The sequence below is a fragment of the Erpetoichthys calabaricus genome, chromosome 17 (genome assembly GCF_900747795.2).
Source record: "Erpetoichthys calabaricus chromosome 17, fErpCal1.3, whole genome shotgun sequence".
Taxonomy (NCBI): domain Eukaryota; kingdom Metazoa; phylum Chordata; class Cladistia; order Polypteriformes; family Polypteridae; genus Erpetoichthys; species Erpetoichthys calabaricus.
This window is the reverse complement of record NC_041410.2, coordinates 64,606,067-64,619,160: the sequence shown is the minus strand read 5'-3', so window position 1 is coordinate 64,619,160 and position 13,094 is coordinate 64,606,067. Positions and strand designations below refer to the sequence as shown.

The window sequence follows — 13,094 nt, the reverse complement described above, 5'->3', positions numbered from 1 at the left end:
GATCTTTACTTTCTTTTTTTTATACTTTCTGATTTTCCTACTTTCATATTCTTTAACTTTCTCCACATTTGTATTGCGCATACATTTTTTTTTTTGAGCGTTTCGAATTCCACTGCTTTCATAATCTGCTCTGCATGTATATAGCGCCAATATTTATGAACATGTTTATAAAGTTCTACTTTATCTTTTACTTAATCTTTTAATTCTAAGCCTGATTGGACGTGCTTTGTTTCAATTCCACTTGTTGCGGGCTGAGAGTTACTTTCCTTATTTTCTGAATTTGCACCTAGATTATTTTTTCTTTTTTGCTCTTTTTTCTCTCCAACGCATTTGAGTCTCTTTTCTCCGCGCTGCTTTCTTCTTTGCTTAGTCGTCGACGTTTCATTTATAACATATTGTCCTTATACGCTTTATATGCACTGAGACCCTGGATCTGTGTGTGCTCAAATCCCTCACACAAGACTGAATGTTTTGCTGCCCCGTTGTCTTATTCGATATTGATTGTAAGTAGGGCATGTCTTGCAAGAATCTCATGTTCTACATCATCACCAGATGGTCCTGGGTCAATCTCTTGGCACAATGTCTCATGTTTAAGGTCCTAGCGGATCTTTTAACTGTCTTCCGTGATCTCAATGTGAAGATCGCGTCTCAACGCCCTACTGTTTCTCTCCAGGATTTTTTTTTTATAATAGAGAGATGTGCTTGGTTTTATGGGTTTATTTCAACACAAGTTCAACAGGAACATCATAGTCATACGAGAAAATGGAATGACGGGGAAAAGTAAGAAAACCTATAAGATTATCTCATTTGAATTACAATATATTTTATTACAAGAGCACCTATAACTTTCTGCAAACATTATGCCATGCACATTTGTCTGTGGAGTGGTAATGCTTACTTCTATTTCAAGGCAATTTCTTTGAGACTGACTAATCTACCTCACCTGAAAGTAATAGAAAGAACCTGACCATAGAGAGTAACAAAAATATGATTTCCAGCAAACACATGAACCCATTTCAATACAACTAGATGAATTTCAAGACTTGAAACAAAAAATACTCACAGCATAGGATAACTCAGTTATGACAGTTGCCAAAGAAGACATTTGCCTGACTGTGTCATATTATAAAATAGAAAAAATAAACTAATCCAACTTCCTAGATTAAAAGAAGTCACAACAATTCTGCAAATAAAACCACAAGGAGGGCTTAGTGATACTTACATTAAATAATCAGTCATTTCTGAAGGAGATGTAGGAGTGGACAGAGGGCTTGCTTTCTCATGCTCTTTTGAAAAACAGAAATTAACCAAGGTCATTACAAAATGTTGTGAATGTGGAAAATGTCATCTCATGTACTACACTATGAAGGTCAACTGAACACCTATTTTCAATTGGAAGAGTTCACAGAACAGCTATATTTTAAACCAGGTAAAGCCAATCAAAATGCAAAATGCACAAGAACAAGATTACAACTTTTTTTTTTGTTTAACAGACATTTTCCTGGTAAATATTAGGATATTAGTTTACTTTGTCTTTCATGTTACTATTCTGGTACTGATAAATAAACTATGCCAATAATGCAAATTTCAGTGAAACTGAATAGAACAGTGAAATAGAAATAAAATACATAACATTTGTATCTTGTTACATGCACTTCATAAAAAAGTACACAATGTAAAACACTTTATAAAGCAATTAGTAAACAGCATTATTTAGTAGTCCTCCAGTTATAACTTAGCACAAGTTTCATACTGTATATTCTACATATTTTTCTAATCAGTGGCCAAAAACCGCCAGCAGTCTCTGCCAAAAAAGATATCTAAAACATTCACCAGGACAGGTTACATATTAGATGTTAAACAAGCAGCTAATTAATAGGACGACCATTATACATCCAAAGTCACTGCAGTATGTTAAAAAAAAACGGTGTGTTCTAATTAAATCTGAATTAGCCAGAAATTTCAAATGGGCGCCTGGATATTAAATAAATAAAACAACATAAAGCTGTCTTCAACAATTGCACAGTGCTTTCTTCTCTTCCCTCTTCCACCCCAAAATGTATTTGATGGCATTTAAGCTGAATGGAATGTTGGGACGGCCAATTAGATTACAGCATATTTAACTCCACCATATCCACAACTACAGTATATGCAGTATATATAGTTTATATCTCAGCCACTGCATCAGGGATACCTTAAAAGCATATACTGTATACATTATAGGCAGAAAAAAATCAGAGTTAAACTAAAAAAGCAATACTGATGAGGTAAAACACTGGAATCTTAATCTGGTAATATTTTCAGTAACTGTAAATGCAAAAACTCAAAACTGTTGTTTACTAAAGGTAAAATTGTGTGTTTTTTTTCTCTGTGTACTGTGGACAGGAAGCAAGCCCTTGACTGCTTTGTTATTTTCAGGAAATACTGGCAGTTTGACAAGTTCTCATCTATTTTTTCCTTTAAATTAATTGCCCAGTTTTAAGGTTAAATAAGTAACAAAAAAAAATTCCCTTTTTATTGGCTCACTTGCAAGTTAGAATGTTCTTCTAATGTTCGGTTTCAAAACAGTATTTACTAAGTTAATAAGGAAAAAAGAGAAAGCTTAAATATGCTTCTACTACTTGCATGAAAATTGAAGTACCCCTTTATTATAGATGCCCATACCACCTCTGGATAACTTCCTAAAAAGATCTCTCGAAATGGCATTTCAATCTGTGCTACCTAGTGTAAATCTTTAAGCTAAGAAAGACAGAAGAGATAGTTTTGCACTGCTGTGGATGCTGCTATTGCCTATTTCAAGAATTTTTTCAAATTGTAACTGTGCCCATATTTGCAGACCATTCTCAGGAACAGCCTACTTGGATTTTTAGTTGGGACACTTTCTGCTGTTGTTATCAATTAAAGTGCTAGATTTTGGCTGAATAAGAAAAATCAGACTTTTCCTTTGTGAATGCTTGACTACACTCCCCAGAACATTTGAAGGGTCACAGCATAAGGCTGACACATCATAATTCATCATTCGAATGCAAATTAAATGTAATGTAACATAACTTTTTCAGATCTGTTCATCTGTAGGCAAACATTGATACTGTAATGTAAAAGGACATTTGCTTGTTTTACCTAGCACCAATTCTAGCATTATATTGACCGAATAAACCTACAATATTCTAGATACACTATACAATATATTGCATAGTGTTTTATAGATCTACTGTATTTTTAGACATCACTTACAGGGTCAACATTTTTTTTTAAATATTTTAAATGGTTAGATGGTTAGCTTACATTTTCATTTGTGAAATGGACAGCTTTGAAAATGCACCCCAAACCACAATGGTATCCCCTGGACCTATAGCACTATGAGGACTGAGAAGAACTTTTGTGTTTGTTTATTTTAAACATAAATTAATTCATTTTATTCAGAAACAAAACATCTAAATAAAACACAAATCAGCCAAACAAATGAAAATAACATAACTGGCACAACAGTATGTTTCAAAAACTATTCAGAAAACTCACCCACCTTTCTAACAAGAGCTTTCCCCATCATTATCTAAAATTATTAATGGGTAAATTCATTGACATTTTTTAATACACTCTGGAGATCAGCTAGATGAGAAAAGTTTTCTAACTTGTACATAGAAAAAAAGTTTTCACTAGAAGACTAAATTTGGAACTTAATAGTACAAAAGATGCAAATACAGTATTAATATATCTAAATATCACAATTCCCAAAGTCTGAAAACTGTGTAAGTTAAAGAAGACCGAAGCAGACAATTATAATGTATAGGAGCAACAACAAGGAGCTTTTATGGGTCCTACATTTTTTCTGACATCTTTTAATAAATTGGGTTGCTGGTAAATGGGACGATAATTAGTGTTGACCACAGCATACAAAACAGCACACAAGGATGAATCAGGACATGATTGCCTTTCCAATGCTAACCAAGTAAGTATAAATTCATGGACCACAGCCAATTTCCAACATTTTATTGCACAAATATTTGTCGTCTAGCCTCCTTTTTAAAGTATGACCATTTTGGAGATCCAGATAAATGGTTTTACAATTGAGTCTAACTTTTTAAAGAATGTCTTGCTGAAGTATATAGACATGCTCTGAAACAGATATAGACGCTTTGGAAAGATATCCATCCATCCATCCATTTTCCAACCCGCTGAATCCGAACACAGGGTCACGGGGGTCTGCTGGAGCCAATCCCAGCCAACACAGGGCACAAGGCAAGAACCAATCCTGGGCAGGGTGCCAACCCACCGCAGTTGGAAAGATATTCATTTTGAAAATATTGATTCTCTTAGCTAAAATAAAGTGAAGACGATCTATTAACACCTTGCCTAATGTTTTCCATGTTACTACTGAAGTTGTGTTCACAGAGATATTTATATTTCCTTCTATAGCAATAATAATTCCTTGGTAATTAAACTGTTTAAATACAATCAACAAAATGTTATTTAGTGTGGCCTGACATGGCAGAAAATTCACAGGAAAAAGCACACTTCTATTCAAACTAATTCTGAATCCCAGAAATATCATGACATTTTCTTAGCCTGTAAAGTATTAATGGCCTATATGAATATGGGTCTCAGATATAAAGCACCATAATCTCAACATAAAGACATGTGCAGTTTAATCACACCTAAATTGTTTGATTTGAAATTATAAACTGTGCAGCAGAGGGGTAAATCAAGAAAATGTGTTTTTGTCCAAATATTATGGAGGGCACTGTATATTTGATCAAAGTCCTTCCTTTATGATTATTTTTATCTATGGACAAAATGACTGCTTCCGGAAATAAATAGAAAGTGGTTCAATTTCAAAAGCAAAGAGCACTGGTAAAAAAGGGACACTGCTGTCTGGTTCTGTGTTCTAATCTGAAGTACTCAGTGCTCTTACTACTATTATGGACTCAGGAGTCTGGACTATTATAAAGTAATTAAACCCTGAAATATTGGAGAAAACCTAGATTTGCAAAATGTGGTAAAAATATATACCCATTTAGCTGTATCAACTGCCTTTTCTGCAGTCAAAGATTGTAAAAAAATTCTGGAGATTCAGGTTCTGTAGAAAATATACTTAAACTAGTCAAATATTATACAGTGTCCCTAAGGATCTCAGAGTTTAATGAAAGTGTTTGATACATATCAAAAATGTTAACATTATCTCATCACCAAGAACGATATATTATATATATATATATATATATATATATATATATATATTTATATATATATATATATATATATGTATATATATATATTTATATATATATATATATATATGTATATATATATATATATATATATATATATATATATATATATATATATATATATGTATATATATATATATATATATATATATATATATATATATATATATATATATATATATATATAAAACACAAATTCCAAACTGTTGTTCAATCTCTCACACACCATCTCCAACACAGAAGATAAGCTGTTTTCCATAAGGGTAGAGAGAAATGCTAGATAAATTTAGAGATGGACAGCAAGTTAAAAAAAAAAATAAATAAATAAAAAAATAAAGAACTCCCACCTTCTATTCTATATTTTAGGTCAGGACTAGTTTCCTCCCATTCACTAGATTCTCCTTCTTTCAAGGGTTGTCTCTCCTTATCTCTGTGCTTTTTGGATTTTTTCTTTTTGTGCTGAGAAATGGCAGAACTTTCATCCTTATGGGAATATGAAGTTCGTAATGAGTTATAATGTGCTTGCTTCAGGTCTCCTTCAGTCTTTCTAGGTGACTGGTTAACACCAGAGTTGCTGTACTGATGAGATGGTAAAAAGCTGTTTTGGCTTTCTGAAGCAGAGTCCGCCCTTCGCAGAAAACTGGACACAGAAGAGGCAGTAGTGCAATGAGTAGGAGGAGGGCTGGATAGGCAATCTGGGGGTAGCTGAGGCGATTCCAGTACCTTCTGTTTCTTATTCACTTGGTTATGCGATGTTTCTGATGACAAAATGCGTTTCTGAGGGGAAAAAAAAGCAACAATAAATAACACTGGGGAACAATTTTGAAAAAAATTTTTGTTGACTTCAATTTTTAAGCTTATTTATACTAAAATAGGTATGCTGATTCTGAAAGTGCAGTTAGTTTTCTTCTATCACGTCAGGTTTTTTCTCTACCGCTTATATTAGTGTGATTACTATAGCGTGGATTTGTATAGGCTATTCATTTACATGCAAGACTGTGGTCAGAGGTTGTGCGCTGCTCTACATCAGGGGTAGGCAACGTCGGTCCTGGAGTGCCACAGTATGTGCAGGTTTTTGTTCCAACCCAGTTCCTTAACGAGAACTCAATTATTGCTGATGAAGCACATATTGCTTAAGTGACATTTTAATGCTTCATTTTAGTGGTCTCGCTTGTTAAGGTTCTCCAACCTTAATTGCTTATTTCAATCTTAAACTGCTGCATTCAGTGTTTTAATTGCTCCTTATTAGCAATAAGATGTAAAACAGGGGTAGGCAATGTCGGTCCTGGTGAGCCGCAGTGGCCACAGGTTTTCATTCAACCCAATTGCTTAATTAGAAACCAATCATTGCCAATCTCAGACCTTATTTAATTTTATGGCTTGTTAGTCTGTGCAATGTAAGGCTTTTATATCGTAGATTTTTTTCCTTTCCAAGGATATCATCCAAATGATTTGATGCCTAAAACAGATCATTTTCAGTCTGTCACATTTTTCTATTAAGTGTTTTATTAAATCAAACAGTGCATGATGAACACACACAGATGTAATTGGAAAAAAGCTAGCTGGAGAACTGCTGGCTGCTTTGTCTTTTACATCTTATTGCTAATAAGGAGCAATTAAAACACTGAATGCAGCAGTTTAAGATTGAAATAAGCAATTAAGGTTGGAGAACCTTAACAAGCGAGACCACTAAAATGAAGCATTAAAATGTCACTTAAGCAATATGTGCTTCATCAGCAATAATTGAGTTCTCGTTAAGGAACTGGGTTGGAACAAAAACCTGCACATACTGTGGCACTCCAGGACCGACGTTGCCTACCCCTGCTCTACATAGTGAATAAGCAAAATCTATTTTTCTACTTACACACCTATTTCCTTTCTTTCAGATCATGTCTGGCTCTGCTGTTTGTCGTCGTAAGTGCCTAAACAACCATGATTCATTTTGTTAAATCTGTGGCAGTTTCACCATTCACAGTCAAAGGGCGAACATCAGCACATTTGTAGAGCAAGCCTATTTGGCATATTCCAAAGTTAAACTTGGTGATCAAGATAAGTCTTGAGCCCCTCATAAGGTGTGCAAACGGTGTGTTGAGGGTTTACGGATGTGGACAAAGGGAACACGTGATAAGATGCCGTTCGGTATACCTATGGTTTGGCAAGAGCCAGGAGATCATTTCAGTGACTGTTACTTTTGTATAGTGAAAACTTCTGGATATAACAAGAAAAATAAATGTAACAGAGTATCCTAGTCTACCATCGGCTATACGCCCAGTGGCTCATTCAGATGAAATCCCAGTGCTGGTTATCGTTACACTACCCTCTCTTGAAGAACATGATTAGGGTGATGAACTAGGTGAAGAGTTTGAAACTGAAGGGGACTCTGTTCGTAAGGGATTTGATCAGCATTAGTTGAGTGATTTGGCACGTGATTTGGGACTATCGAAGAAGGCTTCAGAACTCCTAGCATCAAGACTGCGTGTGAAAAAACTTACTTGAAAAAGGAATGAAGGTATCATACTTTCGAACCAGAGAAATTGCATTTCTGCAGTACTTTACAACTGACAGTGGCTTTGTGTATTGCCATAACATACCTGGTTTAATGGAGGAATTGGGAATTCCAGTCTATAACTCAACTGAATGGCGACTATTCATCGATAGCTCAAAGCGGAGCTTAAAGTGTGTCCTCCTTCACAATGGCAATATATTTGGGTCAGTCCCAATTGGCCATTCAGTTTCTCTTTGTGAAGAATATTGTTGCAATATCACTAACACAATTGGGTCATCTGTGTTGACCTTAAAATGGTATGCTTCCTTATTGGTCAGCAACGCGGATACACCAAGTATCCCTGTTATCTGTGCATGTGGGACAGCAGAGCTAATGAGAGGCATTGGGTGGAAAGGAATTGGCCTCCAAGATCTGCCCTAAAACCAGGCGATCCAGACATTCTACATGAGCCACTTGTTGATATAAAAAATATTCTATTCCCGCCTCTGCACATGAAACTGGGTCTGATGTAGCAGTTTGTTAAAACTTTGCCAACTGAAGGAGACTGTTTCAAGTACCTAATTTTGGCATTTCCTAGCTTGTAATTTGAAAAAATAAAGGCCAGTGTGTTTGATGGTCCACAGATTTGGCAGCTCATCAAAGATGAACATTTCATCAGGTCAATGTCAGAAGTCAAAAAGAATGCTTGGTTATCATTCAAAACCATTGTCAAGGACTTTCTTGGAAACACACAAGCAAATAATTACATAGAAACTGTCCAGAAACTCTTGGAGAGCTACAAAATGCTTGGTTACAATATGAGCATCAAAGTGTATTTTCTGCATAGCCATCTTTCTAACTTCCCGGAAAACCTTGGTGCAGTCAGTGATGAGCAAGGTGAACGATTCCACCAAGATCTGAGGGTCATGGAAGGACGGTATCAGGGTAGATGGGATGTACATATGATGGCTGACTATTGTTGGAGCATCCGGCGGGATTGTCCTAACACTGAACACTCCAGGAAAAGCTATAAGCGTACATTTTTTACCTTAACCGCTTACCCGATTAATTTTCAAATGTTTTACTGTAAAAAAAATATCATAGAGTAACAATAAATCCTTTGTATGAACAAAAGAAATTTAAATAAACAGTACATTCAAGTTATTATTTAATTATTTTTTCATTGTATGTAAAATTTGTATGTTTTTTGACAAAAATAGAGGGTACCCTGTATCGTAAAAACTGGATGTGATAGCAAAAAACTGGGGTCATTTCTGGATTCACCGCCCAAGAATTAGTAAAAAACAAGTGTAAGATTTAACTCAACAAAAAAAATGCGTTTCCCAGTGAAATAAATAAATAAAGGACTGAAAGCAGAATAATGACAAAACTAACTAGTGAATTAGCGCTTAAAGCCCACCAACTATGATAGAAAACCAAATTCCATTTCAGTCTGTTAGCCTTACATTACAAATTCTAATCTTAGAAAGGGAAGCAACAGTTTTGTACAGATGTTTTGCAATATTTGAAAATATCTCAAAAACAGAGCACCAAATTCCATTCAGTAAAAAAAAAAAAATATTTGCTTGACTGTAAAATTTACTTACCACTGAAATGCTACTGACTGGGCTGGCATGTGAAGGGGAATCACCAGAAAGCTTCTGGAAAGACATATTTGATGGATTATTTTTAGGTTGGTTCATGTTCAGAGTTGGCAGCTTCCTGCAACACAAACAGATAAACGGAAAATATTTCCCTAGCATATAATCAAATCAGAATGGGGATGCTTTTACAACTGTGTTTCTTAATGCATTTGTAAGCTTTAATAGCTTTTACATTGTGGTACTCTGGAAAGATTCACATAGTTTTGGCTATTTAAAATTTAAACTTACGATTAAGTTCCTAAAGCATTAAAAGGAAAATTGAAATAGATGTAAGTACGGATTTTAAAAAGTCAAAAAAATAAACTGTTACTTTATAGAAAATAGCTTATTTTATTATAGTCACAATCAGTTCTATCTTAAAGTTAATTAGAATGTCACTCTGCTAAAATCTTAGAATTGTATCAAGATCACAAGAAAAGAATATTTCCCATTAGCAAGAAAACCTGCCTTAAGAGTAGTCTGTGAAGAAGCTGCTTGTCTTCCTCAGAATATCCAGGCCAGTCCTTTTGCACATGTCTAAATAACTCATCCTTTAAAGAGTAGCTGCTATCTTTAGGGTTGAGCTTTGCCACCTGCAGATATGGTGTAACAAGTGTTTATTATAAAAATGTTAAAAAAAATGAAATTAATAGTTATTAACAGTGCCTTGTAATTGGCTAATTATAGGCTTAGATGTTGGATGATTACCTATTTTTAAATGGCAATTTTTACATTAGCTGGAATAGAAAGGAAAAAAATTAAATGATGCAACAATTCATGGAAAAGACAAATGACACATTGATATACCAGACAGTCGCTTCTAAAATTACTCTAATCCTAACAAATAAAAATACTGTACAAAATTACAATAAAGACAATACTGGTGGAAATTCATTCCCAACATGCACAATCAGTTTAACAACTCAATGTAATCAGAAAACTAAATTTCAAACTATGAGTTAACTTGCAACAAATTGAGAGTTTAAAATTATTACAGACCTGACCAATTTCAGTAATGTTTTATCCCCTTGCAATTAAATTTGAATCTACTGGCAGGGGCAAACCATTTTTTTTTTTGCTAAAATGTCACAATACTTTTTTGCATTATTGCATTTTTTTTTTGTTTCCAGAGAATGTTATTAGTTTTCAAACAGAATGGATTTGCTCAGAAAGTCATCTGTGATTTACATGATCATTTTGAGTGACTGTATATGATACTCCCTCCCTCTAAAGGAGCAATAGTTTTAGCATGGTGTACTACGAAGCGTCACTGAACTGCGCTTCTGCACTTTCCTATATCACTGCTTCACCACTTGTGGTAGGTCTCATTTTTTACATATTGATGATGTTCACTTAATCTTTCAGTATCAGTAGATTTACACTTAAAATATTAATGGATTTGCAGGATGTCACAAGAACTGATTTTTTTGGTACCAAGTCGATACTAAAATTCCAAAACTGGAATGTTACTAACTTTTTCTATAGTGTCACATACAGAATGAAAGACGGTAATGCACTCATTCATCACTGCAAGTAGATGAACTACTTCACAAGAGATACAAATAGTCAAGTAAAATATAACTAAAAACTACATACAAAGTGGCACAAAGTAGTGATGATGCAGCAGTGCATTAACACATATCAAACAGAAAAACTATCTTAAGTCAAGCCTGAAAAGGGCTTTGAGTTCAAGGTAGCAGAACTTCAGTGTGCAATTGTGGCAATTGCTAATTATTTAAACCAAAAATACACACTTAAGCTTTCGTTATTGCCACTTTTATTTTATTATGAACTTAGCTCCGAAAACAGATCATGTGCTTTGACAGAGCAATGACTGACTGATTAGATGTGAGCTATAATTGCTTAACTTGTAGTGTCAAAAATTTCTAAGAGGAGATTAAATCTATTCTCTGATAAAAATGAAGACATAAAAAGATGTATGTCCTGCAAACATCAATCCATATCCTAACTGGCATATTCAGTTCAGGATCATGGAGGAACCACACACACACACACACACACACACACACACACACACACACACACACACACACACACACACACACACACACACACACACACATTCACTGTTAGGCATACAGGACAGCTGTAGCAAGTAAAAATCTAGACGTTTCAAACAAAGTCACTATTTGGCTTGTCTACACTGGTGATGAAATGAACTGCCCTATTTGTTGTCAATACCAAAATAAAATGTACTTTTTCAATGCTTTGAAACACTTAGCAAATCCTCTAAATAATGCAACACATACTGTCTTAACAGGAACACATAATCACCAAGGCAAGCAATTAGCTGAACATGTAAAACAGCATACTTCAATATGAATCTGCAAACAAAATTTGTGTCATTGGTTTGGTTTTTGAAAACAAAGTACATTACTGTAGCCCCTAACAAGTGAGGAATGTAATAAAGGCACATGTCATGTATTTGAATGGTATGTTATTGAATGTAATGCAGTCTTCTTGGCTACAATTAACTGACAACGGGTAATTACAATCCAGTTTGTTGTCTAATTCTGGATTTGTACACATAGATAAGCAATAACAGGCATAAGCAATTGTCTATGGGAACCTCGGGTCCTGGCATTCATGTGGATGTTATTTTGACACAGACCACCTCCCTAAAGATTGTTGTGAACAATCTACACCCCTTCAAAGCAACGGTATTCCCTGGTGGCAGTGGCCTTATAATATGCCCTGACATACTACAAAAATTGTTCAGGAATGGTTTGAGGAAAATTACAGCATTCAACATGTTGACTTGGCATCCAAAGAACAAAAATCTCAATCTGATTGAGCATCTGTAGGATGTGCAGGGAAAACAGGTGCAATCCATGGAGGCCTCACCTCACAACTTACAGGACTTAAAGGTTGTGCTGTGAGCCTGTGTGAGTGCTTTGCTTATTTTTTTTTTTTTAAAAAAGTTTGATTCCAGCATTCACATGCTGAAATTTTCCTGCAAGAACACAAAACATTTCCAGACATGACCTCTGAAAATTTTTCTTTTTGACACATGTTGATGCAGTGCTGTAGCATCACCATTGACAGCCATTTACAGATGTAGTTTTTGCTCACATTTTTATTATATATTATCGTACCAACTGGAGTAATTCATCCACTTGCAGTCACACATGAATGCGGTACCCACAATTCTTTGTACTATCAATCCTCGGGAGAAAAAAAATGGCCACCTTTATGTTTTCAAAACTTATGCATTAAATCACCACTGAAGCATTGTTTTTTTGTGAATTCTCCAGTTCCAACACCATTCAGAGGAAAAAAAAAAACAAACAAATAAGGCAGACTGACTTAAACCCTCTAAACAAGATGCAGTCATCAGCATGTTCTTCACCAGCGTCACAACAGCATTTCAAAGAGTGCCGCGTTTGAGTTTTAACAGCTGCTTCTATACTGGTGAATGAACACCTTTTCTGTCAGTGGTGGAAGAGCTTCAGGGTACCCATTTGAGTGCTAGGAGGTAATTCTTAGAATAAACTACTTTGACAGTCAACACGTAAATCCACTGGATATTTAAAATAAACTTCAACAGTGGATGGGAAAGTGGCTCTCTCATTCTATCACAGTCTATTTAATTTCAGATTTTTTTTTAAAACTAATAATTAAAAAAAAAAAAAAACAAAAACAAAAAGGCGGGGGTTGGGTTCGCCTCCAGTCTTACTTGTCAGAGCTCCTGAGGTTAACACAAAAATATTTATGTTT

At 34.9% G+C, this 13,094-nt stretch overlaps 1 protein-coding gene across 1 annotated transcript in view; it reads right to left on the bottom strand.

Annotated features, from left to right (window-relative positions):
- Window positions 1-13,094, bottom strand: part of LOC114667288 (RNA polymerase II elongation factor ELL2) — an 85,376-nt gene that overhangs the window by 9,861 nt on the left and 62,421 nt on the right. Inside the window, exons 6-9 of the mRNA XM_051920226.1 lie at window positions 9,821-9,949; window positions 9,321-9,431; window positions 5,576-6,005; window positions 1,223-1,286 (exon numbers count right to left, since the gene is read on the bottom strand). Coding sequence (XP_051776186.1) covers window positions 1,223-1,286; window positions 5,576-6,005; window positions 9,321-9,431; window positions 9,821-9,949 — 734 coding nt within the window. The remainder of the gene's footprint in view (window positions 1-1,222; window positions 1,287-5,575; window positions 6,006-9,320; window positions 9,432-9,820; window positions 9,950-13,094) is intronic.